Source organism: Lactuca virosa, chromosome 6 (assembly GCF_052849685.1).
Source record: "Lactuca virosa cultivar CGN04683 chromosome 6, Lactuca_virosa_CGN04683_v6, whole genome shotgun sequence".
Classification (NCBI taxonomy): Eukaryota; Viridiplantae; Streptophyta; class Magnoliopsida; order Asterales; family Asteraceae; genus Lactuca; species Lactuca virosa.
Window position 1 is genome coordinate 149,640,475 of NC_136431.1, and position 11,461 is coordinate 149,651,935.

Consider the following 11,461-nt stretch of genomic DNA (forward strand, 5'->3'; position numbering starts at 1 on the left):
ACTCTGTGATAATTTTACTCGCCCCAGAGACACATCTATACATCGTCTCCGGAATCGACCCCACATCTATACGAGTCCGCCATCACTAGAATGTTGAACTTTTCAATAGCCCTCTGCACCACTATCGTCCAGAAACGTCTGCAAGAGATTTCGTGATGTCGAGATGAAGAATTCATACTCTGCACCAATTGAGCCATAGAGGCCATAGAGGATTGCCATAAAGGATTGTCATAATGCCTTAAAGAGAAGAGTAAACAAACCATTCCATTGTGGTGGGAGAGAAGATTTCTTGAACTTGGTGATGGTGAGAATGTCAGTATACCCCATGTTGTAAAACATCACGAAGATTTGGGCAGTAGAGATTGACTCTGGGTTTACCATGGATTCATCATAGGCGAGCCCTAGAAGTGAGAAAAATCGAGCCTTTGTGATCAAAGCTTTCTTGTCAAAGATCTCGAAGATGATCTTCTCTATTTCCTTCTGGTACATGGCAGTGGAATAAGCCTTAGACAACAGTGACATTGGAACGGACTCAACTTTGGTTAGGGCAGTGACCAGCGGTGAGTACTTGAGACATTCCACGATAGGCAGCAGGAAGGAATCATATTTGAACGGTGCAAGATCCAAGATCAGATTTTGATTTGGCTTGATAGTGAGAAAAGAAGATTGAGCAGTGTGTTCTTGAATGGAGGAAGAATCGGCTATTGTTCCAGGTGCTTGGAGAAGATGAACAGTGAGAGAGTAATCGCCTTTTAGGGTTCTTGGTAATTTTGAAAGTTGTAAAGATTAACGTAATGAACGATAACCAATTTTATACAATTGCCCAAGAGAGAGAATTAAATCGTCTATCGTGTAAAAATCCCATAAACAACGCCTAAAAAGAGGTGATTTGACAACTGTTCCTCCGAAAAGTATGGCAGGCAGCGTGACGATTGGTGACGTTTCAAATTCACGCGCCTTTTGTTTGAAATTATATCCCTTTTCCGCGTCAGCAATAACTTGTTCTCAACGCTTCAGTTCTTAATTAGATGTAGAAGCGAAACATCATTAGTTCTGTCACACAAAAGAGCCATAATCACCACGAACAAGAATTTTGGAAAATAAATACATTTTCGTGCAAGAGTGTGCCAAAGAAAAGTAAATAAAAAAGTATATATGTGGGATTTAAGTGATGTCAATAGAGACACGATGCTATGGATCACAGGCACCAATCTCTTCCTTCAAAGTCAAGAGAGACTTAGAAGTGTCTGTGTGGTTTCCTGTTGAAGTACGATCAATTGTTTGTTAAGAAACATTGAAAGGCATCTTTTAATTTCGGCTTTATAGGTTGTTTTCGCTTCAATCAAACTACAAAACTTAACATAAGTTTGAAAGTTGGTTGAAGTACTTGTGTGGCCAGTGTGGCCAAGAACAACAAGTAGGTTGGATAATTTTCAGTGGCTTGGGAAATTTTTTGAAATCTCAAAACAAAATTGAAACTGATCTTTTGGGAAGAAATGTCTTAGTTTCAGAACATTCCATAAAGATCTCGCAAAAATAAAAGAGATTTCGTGGTACAAACCATGACAATGGCTTTCGTTAATTCATGGGTGAATAGCTAGAACTTTCATTGGTTCACCGTGAATTCATTTTGGTGTTGGACTTTGGGTCTCACTTAGTACGTGGTAAAACGAAACTAATATCATTAACACATATGTTGTGTAACCATAAACCTCAGTGGTATAAGAAACGTAAGTACCTCTGATATGCGAAAATGACCAAGCAGATAACTCTTAACTCATATGAGAAAAGTAAGGTAGCTCATGACTAATGTGAATTAAGAAGCCTGATTGAGAAGAAGCAAAAGGTGGATTCGTTTCATTAAGGCTTCACATAGAGTCGTTGAGGCTTTAGACAACATGCAACAACATGCTTCTAGGGATACTTAGCAAATACATAGATAAAGATGTTTATACCTGCCCCATCAAACGAATTAGAGTAACTCCAGATTTGTGTTTGTCAGAAGTTTCGCTGTTATCTATTTTTGGTATTTTATATTTTTGTGAAAAAAAAAGAAATAAAACTAAACACAAATGAAAATATTTTTGTTATCTTTATTTTCTTAAAAAGAATTTAAAAACAGAAAGAAAAGCAAAATAGTTTTTGGATTTTGGTTTTTCTGAAAAAGAAATAATAACAGAAATTTAAAATATGTTTAAACGAAATAGTATACTTAATGTACAAGAAGGATACATGAGTTCCAAACCAACAAGAAAGTCGATTAATCAACCGAGTGTTCGCTTATAGAGAATTAGTGAAGCGAATTGGAGCAGGAGTTCGGTCCATTTCGTGTCCCGAGAAAATAAGAAACGAAATAGAGCGAGCGTTCGCCTCATTTCGCTTTACAAATACTCACAAGGCGAAAACGAAGGTGATTCTTATGAAAGCGAAAATGGTTTTGGAACAGATTCAGCTTCCATCATTCCTAAGCATTGAAGAATTCTATTAAACAATGCTTCAGGAAAGACTTTCGTGAATATGTCAGCTAGTTGATCAGAGGATCGAACGAAGTGTATTTCAAATTTTCCATCTTCTACGTGATCCTTGATGAAGTGATACCTCAGTGCAATGTGTTTTGTCTTTGAGTGTTGCACCGGATTATGAAAAATGCGAATAGCACTTTCAGAATCACAGTATAGAGGGATTCGTTTCATGTTTAGGCCATAGTCTCTTAATTGGCTTTGAATCCAAATGACCTGAGAAGCACAAGATGCAGCAGCAATATATTCAGCTGCGGCTGTAGACAAGGATACAAATGTTTGTTTCTTGGACTGCCAACTTTACGAGTTTGCCATTGAGAAATTGACACCCGCCAGTAGTGATTTTTCTATCTAAAGTACAATGTCCAAGATTAGAATCAAAGAATTCTTGAACGAAGAACCCTGATTTCATTGGATACCATATGCCAAGAGATGAGGTTCGTTTCAGGTATCTGAAGATGTTCTTGACTGCCACCATGTGAGGTTCGTGTGGATTTGCCTGAAATCTAGCACAATAACAAATGGAAAATATAATTTCTGGTCTACTAGCCTTCAGATACATCAATGACCCTATCATTTGTCAATACAAATTCATATCAACAGCTGGTTTTTCTAGAGAAGGTGTTAGTTTCATTCCGAATTCCATTGGAACTTTCACTCTTGAATCTCCAATCATGCCAAACTTCGCCAGTAAGGTTTTGGTGTAAGCCTCCTGATTTATCAAAATGCCTTCTGGTCCCTGTCTAATATTTTGTCCAAGGAAAAAGTTAATTGGACCAATTGATCTCATCTCAAATTTAGTTTCCATCAACTTGCGAAACTCAGCTGTTAAGCTAGGATTCGTAGAACCAAAGATGATGTCATCAACATAAATTTGGACAATCATTAGTTAGTCACCCTCTTTCTTGCGAAAGAAGGTTGGGTCAACCGAAACTTGTTTGAATTTTTACATTTTAAGAAAGCGAGTTAGGGTTTCATACCAGGATCTTGGCGCTTGCTTTAGACTATAAATGGCTTGGTCCAAGATGTAGCAGCGATCGGGAACTTTTTCGTTCACAAAACCCGGTGGTTGCTCGACTTATATAGTCTCTTCTAGTTCTCCATTCAGGAAAGCACACTCGACGTCCATTTGAAACACCTCATAATTCTTATGTGCTGCATAAGCCAAAAAGATACGAACGGATTCTAACCTTGCTACTGGAGCGAAGGTTTCTTCATAGTCAATTCCTTTTTCTTGATAGTATCCCTTGACTACTAGTCTTGCTTTATTTCTTATCACATTTCCTTCTTTATCCACTTTATTGCGAAACACCCATTTTAAACAAACAACTGATGCATCTGGTGGAGTTGGTATTAATCTCCAAACCTTGTTTCGCTCAAACTCATTAAGTTCATCTTGCATCGCCTGCACCCAATCAGAATGATGGAGAGCTGTATTGACAGTTTTGGGTTCAACCTTGGAAACAATTGAGTTGAACATGCAAAACTCCATGTTAGAGAATAATGCACTTTGCTTTGCTTTTAACCGAGAACGTGTGAGGACACCTTCAGACGACGCACCTATGACTTGTGTTTTCGGTTGATCTCTAGTTAGTGGAGGATAAATTGGATCATATGAAGTATCCAGTTCGGCATTTACTTTTTCGAATTCATACTGTGCATCTGAATCATCATTTGCTTCTTTATTCTCCCCCACGAATGATGATGCTTCGCCCTCAGGTTCAGATTGCTCCCCCTCAACTGAACGTTCATGGGTAAGGCTTGGAGATGGATTCTCCCCATCGGAAGGCACATTAAGTTTAGAAGACGAAGACGAACCCTCCCCCTGCAATGGTGTGTTTTCTTTTGTTGGTTCGCTTGAACTAGGAGTTTCTTTCGAGCGAGGAGGTTCGTTTGAACCTGGAGATTCGTTCGTTCTATTAGATTTGTTTGAGCTAGGAGATTCTTTTTCCATATTCTTCACAACATCGTCGATGATTTTCTTGAATTCATCTTCTTTATTGTCTGCTGCTTTAAATTCAGAGGAGATGGCCTTTTCTGGTTCATCAAAGAGAAGCATATACTCATCATATAAAGTTGAGATAGGAACCGTTGCTGGACCTGGCTTTGGAAATATCTCCGCCGATAGACTTTCGTTTTGCTGAATCTTCTTTGAATAGTTATCATTGAATGTGACATAGTAGGTCTCCTCTAACTTCTTTGTGCTTTTTTTGAGAACCCTAAATGCCTTAGAATTCAGCGAATACCCCAAAAATATACCTTCATCAGCTTTTGCATCGAATTTGTTCCGGTTTTCCTTGGAATGGAAGATGAAACATCTGGAACCAAATGCATGGAAAAACTTAACGTTAGGTTTGCGATTGTTAATAATTTCACATGGAGTAAGAGAGAATCGCTTGTTCAGAATGGATCTATTTTGGGTAAAGCATGCAGTTGCAATAGCGTCAGCCCATAAATACAGAGGAAGCGAAGCGAAGGTAAGCATTGTTCGAGCAGTTTCACACAAAGAATAGTTTCTCCTTTCAACTATGTCATTCTGTTGTGGGGTATAAGGAGCAGAAAAATTGTGTGTAACTCCCTTATCAGCCAAAAAATCTTCAAAGTCTTGATTTTTGAATTCCAACCCATTATCGTTGCGAATGTTGTGAAACAGCTTTCGCAGTTGAAGCTAAACTTTCTCTACAAAGCTCTTGAGTGTAGGGGTTGCCTCAGATTTCTATTTAAGAAAGAACAACCAAGTGAAACGTGAAAAATCATCAACTATAACGAAAATATACTTACTACCACCGACACTTTTGATTGCAGAAGGTCCACAAAGGTCTATGTGTAGAAGTTCTAAGGATTCGATGATTTTCATATTTACTCGAGTAGGATGGCTTTTCCTACTTTGCTTCTCTATTTCACATGATGCACATAAATGATCCTTATCGAATTTTAATAAAGGAAGACCTCACACATGATCACCAAGTACGAGCTTGTTGATATCTTTGAAATTTACGTGCGAAAGTTGTCTGTGCCACAACCAGCTATCATCAGAGTGAGCTTTCATTAGCAGGCAAACAACAGGTTTTCCTCTTATATGGTTCAAATTTAGAGGATACATTTCGCCTTTCCTAGGAGACTTCAAGAGAACAGTTTTCGTTTCCTTCTTTATAATTTTAGAACCTTCGTCATCAAAGCTTACTTTCATGCCAGTTACCACAACCAATTGAGAGACACTAATCAGGTTGTGTTGTAGTCCTTCCACATAATCCACCTTTCGTATTGAGAAATCTTCATTAGATATCATCCCATAGCCTTTGATTGTTCCAAACGAGTTGTTACCATACTTTACATTTCCTCCATCTTTTAGAGCACGAAACTCCCTCAGCTCTTCCTTTCACCCAGTCATGTGACGTGAGAAGCCACTGTCCATATAGCATTTGTCATCAAACTGTTCGTCATGAATAACATGCAAAGATTAAGAATATTTAGTTTCTTGGGTCCTGTTGAGCCTTTTACGGAACGAGGAAAAACAATAGAAATATCAACCATATATGTCCGTTTTATCAAAGTGGTTTCGTCTTTTCTTTTAATAGTGAAAACTTTGATTTTATTATCTTGAGGTTTCATCTCTTTTAAATCAGATTGTTTTCATTTATTTTCGATTTGATTTTTGACGAATTTTCTCTCCACTCTTTTAGAATCAGAAATCGACTTTTTGGTTGGAGCTTTATATTCCTCGACAACCTTTCCCTTTCCTTTGACGTATTTGGATGTAGATTTCATGGGTTGAAAAGGATGGTATTTTGGTTTCGCTCTTGGTTTCTCTGAAAAAGAGGGTTTCGGAGAAACATTCTTTGATTGCTTATTACATGAATGACAGTGCGAGCATTGACCAGAATTTGCAAGCGAACTAGTTTTCACTTTTTGATTTGAAGATTTCTCTTTGCGAACGTAGCTAGAATTTTGGGATTGCCAAAATTGCTTCCTTTCGTTGAGATTTTTCTGGTATCTCTGATTCCTTTGACATTTTTTCTCAACAAGTTGCTTTGAAGATTTATGAATATTCTCCTTTCGCTTAGATTCACTTGCTTGCGATTTGTTCTTTCTAGAAGAAGCTTCGCTTAGACATTCCTTTGTCCCACTTGGACTGCCTTTTTCAAAACTTGAAGGCTTATTTATTGGCTCATTCACATAACGTCCTTTAACTCTCCAATAGGTTCTTTCAAATAGACCTTTTGTTTCGTCCGCATTATCAATTGGTGCAGACCAAAAGTAATCGTCACTTCCATTTTTGTTGTCTTCTTCTATAAGCGAAGTTAGTTCCATTGTTTGAGTTTTTTTTTCACTCCATTGGCCTTGAAAACTTGGTTTGGGACCGTTTGGACGTTAGGATAAACCGTAGCTTTTGCATTCAAAATTTTCTACTTGTTCAGAGAAAGATGAGCGAACTCGACCGAGTTTTCAGAAATCAGGACTTTTACAGGTTCGGGTTCGGTTTTTACAAACTCAGAACAATCAACCTCATCTTCTACAGATATTTCGCTCATATCACTTTCCTCATCAAATTCAAATGTATTTTCAAGATTGGTTTTATTTTCTAAACTTAACTTGGAATGCAATGAGTCAAATTTATGTGCAGTTTCGGTCTTGATTTTCAACCTGTCATTTTCATCAAGAAAGTTTTCAACATGTCCTTATGGTCTTTGGACTTAATAAATGATTCAATTTTGTCCAGTCCAATTCTGTAATCTTTAGAGGCTTCGTCTGAAGAGACGATAGATTCACACTAGTAAAAATCAACATCAATCTCGTCTTCCTTGAATTCAAGGAAAGGCAAGATCATTTTGTGAATCTTTTTACCTGTCTCACAATCTAAATGCAACTGAGTAATATTCGAATAAAGTCGTTTAGCAATTAAACAAAAAATGTTTCTCTATCTTCTCAATCCACATCCTTCGATCCTCACTCTTGGATGACGTCCTGCTCACTTGATCAGTCAGGTTAGCATTCGGTAGACGAGTATGTTTAAGACTATTACTTATGCTTGAAAAGGTGAATTTTAGGTTGTTTAATTCAGTTTGATAGTTAGGTATATGAACTTTCAAAGATTCAAGAATGGTGTGTACCTTTTTGATCAGTTGATCACACTCATTGATTTGCTCACTAATAGGTTTCGCAGCGAAACACTTGTCATCTCCTCTTCCCTCTGCATTCCCATATCCACTATCTGTTGACCCGCCACTGGTCACCATCAAACACCTACCAACGAACTTTGAGCTTTCTTCTTTTGCTACAAATGCCCTGCCATGTGTGGGCTTGCGTACCTCCTCATTCTCTGAGTCAGTTGACCAAATCTCCACTCCTCCAAACTCATCTTAAGCTATATTTTCCTGGATAATTAACGCATGCATTAAGTTATCATTAGTCTTTTTCTTCTTAATATCTTCTATTGAGAGAAAAACTTGAGAAACACACTTGAACAAACGTTAGAACAAGTTTATATTGCGGAATTTAAAGTATATCTCAAAGGATCATAAAGCTCAACAATAATATAAGTTAGAGTTAGATAGTTAGATGATTAGATGCAGAAATATAAGGAAACATAAATGACAACAAGTATTATATTAAGTATACAGTTATGTTGAATCTTAACAAGGAATGTAATCAAACCAAGGTAGTAAGTGCGATCAAACTTAGTGATTAAGTCAAGACTGACTTCCTCAGGAGGAGAGATTTAGATCTGATGTATTTTAGATTATGTTTACTATAGTTTAGAGAGTAAGAAGGAGATGAGAGAGTAAGCTATGAATTTCAAGAGATATGAGATTCAAGATGCATAGAGATGTGTATACATTCAGAAAGAGAGAACTCCTTTTATAGAGTCTCTAAGATTAAAAATGTCCTATCTGTTAAAAGTTGGCACGCAGGGCACATTGGATAAAAGAAAGCACTTTAAGAAAAACAGATAAAAGACTAAGACTAAGTACTGATGACGATGATTGCGATTGCAACACTCGACTGCGGATGACAAAGTGGTTGCGGATAAGAGGGAGGCTGCGGTTTGGATTAAGTTTAAGAGGGTCACTTCTATGTTTCAATAATTTCCCCCTAAGTGACCTCTTCAACTTTTCTTTCATGTGGCGAGCTTGAGAAAGTTGATGAGAATCCACCAGAACTTTCTTACTTCTCCAAGCCATGTGATTCTTCTTGAGATCTCAAACTTGACTTCAGCAGTTGTGTGTTTTGACTTATTAACTGCGGTTTGAGTAAGTTCAAGTTGCTTCTGAGTGAGACGATGCATGGCAGTCATAGGAATGAAATATTTAATTTCATCATTTTTGCGATTGAAGATGACTCCAAGTTTTGGGAAGTTTGTTGCTCTAAGAGATCTTTCTTGAAAACCTTCAGTCAACATTGGGGCCAGATCAAGAGGTGGGAGATTAAACCTCTGAGCAAGTGCGGTGTGAATATTTGCGTCAATTTTTGCAAAATCACAAACAATTTCTCTCATAAACATGCTGGCCCTTTCAAGTGCAATTTTCATATTGGGATTTGTCACACCCCGAAACCAAGAACGGCGGAAACGTTCTGGGGTGGAGGACGTCATGTACAGTATCACAACAATGCATAATAGTAAAGACAAGCAACAACATCCATTGCATTAATATAATAATTGTAATACAAGCGTGTTCTGTACAGTTTATATGACACCAAAAGTATAATCAAAATAAAAGATGAGTCTTGTATGTGCTTCATCTTCTCAAAAGCTTCATCTGTACCTGTCTACTGATGACCTGAGAATACAAGTTATTTTGAAAGAGTTTATCAGCATAAAGCTGGTGAGTTCATAAGTATTTAGTGTCATTGCTTGTATAAAAATGTTAGTAACAATGTAGTTTAGTAATTGATTTCAAATGTTTTGTACATAGTATACTCCCTGGAAAACCCTATGCTTTCCAGTGAAAAGGTTGTCTTCTATCAAGACCCGATTGTTTGGATAGTTGTTCCTTTGTAAAATGTAAGAGTTTTCCATAGTGAAGCTATCAGTATGAAAAGATAGTTTTCGACTTCACTCAGATAGTGCGATTACATAATAAATGTAATAGGGAAAATAGTGTTTCACCCTAGCAGTATCACTGCTATCTAATAGTAATGAAAATGCAGACTCCAAGTAGTATTAAATGTACAATACACCTCGGGGAGTCCGTTTTACCTTTAATTCTTAATAGGTTAATTAAAGGTTTGAATGTGAACTCGTATGTAACCATGCTGATCGACGGCTGAATAACTGATGACCCTCCAGGTCATATGTAGTAGTGTGACATTTTGTCACCCCTGGGCCTTATCGGCTCGGACTGTAGCTAGCAGCCGGGATGTGGGAGTGTCTGTCCCGTATAGATCTATACACATAATGCCCGCTCTCCTTCCAGGAGACTCTGGTTACAAGGTGATACCACAATGGAGTGTCGTATCGAGAAGTAGTATGTCACATTCTGTTATAGTATTCCATATTTGTATAGTGTATAGTATGTTCTCTTGTATAATGTATAGTGTGTTCTTTTGCATAGTGTATAGCGTGTTCTCTTGCATAGTGTATAGCGTGTTCTCTTGCATAGTGTATAGCGTGTATTGTTACTCAATGTAGTACTTATGTAGTGATTAATAAATGTACTGACTCTTGTATGAGTAATAGTAATAGTGAATAGTAATCCCTTAACTATACCTATTATAGCTAAATAGTAAGGTTGTTTGGATGTCGTTGTTACACAAAGGTACTGTACTGAAGTAACAACTTTTATATCCAACACATATATATATGATATATAACTAAGAATTCAACGACATTCGGACAAATAACATGATACCTAAGTCCACATCCAAACAAGGAACAGGAAGTAAGGTGAGCTATCAGTCCTATGTCCTTCAAGTCTTACTTATATAAATATACTGGTGTAGATATGGATTTGAAAGTATTGCAAGTATAAAAGAGTTTGAAAATAGTTTTAGCATAAAAAAAGGTTTAATAAAAGGGTTTGAAAGCTTGCAAATCCATGAGTTTGATAACAATTTGAAGGTAGTAGTAATTCTTTCTGTTTGTTCTAGTTATTAATCACATATGATTAAAGCAATAACTAGAAATGTTCAACTTCTATCCCCCCCATAAAAGCATTTAAAATCATTTAAAAGGTTAATTAAGGGGGTTTGAATTAAAGGTTTGAATGTGAACTCGTATGTAACCATGCTGATCGACGGCTGAATAACTGATGACCCTCCAGGTCATATGTAGTAGTGTGACATTTTGTCACCCCTGGGCCTTATCGGCTCGGACTGTAGCTAGCAGCCGGGATGTGGGAGTGTCTGTCCCGTATAGATCTATACACATAATGCCCGCTCTCCTTCCAGGAGACTCTGGTTACAAGGTGATACCACAATGGAGTGTCGTATCGAGAAGTAGTATGTCACATTCTGTTATAGTATTCCATATTTGTATAGTGTATAGTATGTTCTCTTGTATAATGTATAGTGTGTTCTTTTGCATAGTGTATAGCGTGTTCTCTTGCATAGTGTATAGCGTGTTCTCTTGCATAGTGTATAGCGTGTATTGTTACTCAATGTAGTACTTATGTAGTGATTCATAAATGTACTGACTCTTGTATGAGTAATAGTAATAGTGAATAGTAATCCCTTAACTATACCTATTATAGCTAAATAGTAAGGTTGTTTGGATGTCGTTGTTACACAAAGGTACTGTACTGAAGTAACAACTTTTATATCCAACACATATATATATGATATATAACTAAGAATTCAACGACATTCGGACAAATAACATGATACCTAAGTCCACATCCAAACAAGGAACAGGAAGTAAGGTGAGCTATCAGTCCTATGTCCTTCAAGTCTTACTTATATAAATATACTGGTGTAGATATGGATTTGAATGTATTGCAAGTATA

The 11,461-nt window shown here is 37.1% G+C and overlaps 1 protein-coding gene across 1 annotated transcript; it reads right to left on the bottom strand.

Annotated features, from left to right (window-relative positions):
• Positions 1–3,597: 3,597 nt before the first annotated feature.
• LOC145121999 (uncharacterized) lies at positions 3,598–5,004 on the bottom strand. The gene has a single exon (XM_079057679.1). The coding sequence runs from the start codon at positions 5,002–5,004 to the stop codon at positions 3,598–3,600; it is 1,407 nt and encodes a 468-aa protein (XP_078913805.1).
• Positions 5,005–11,461: the final 6,457 nt, after the last annotated feature.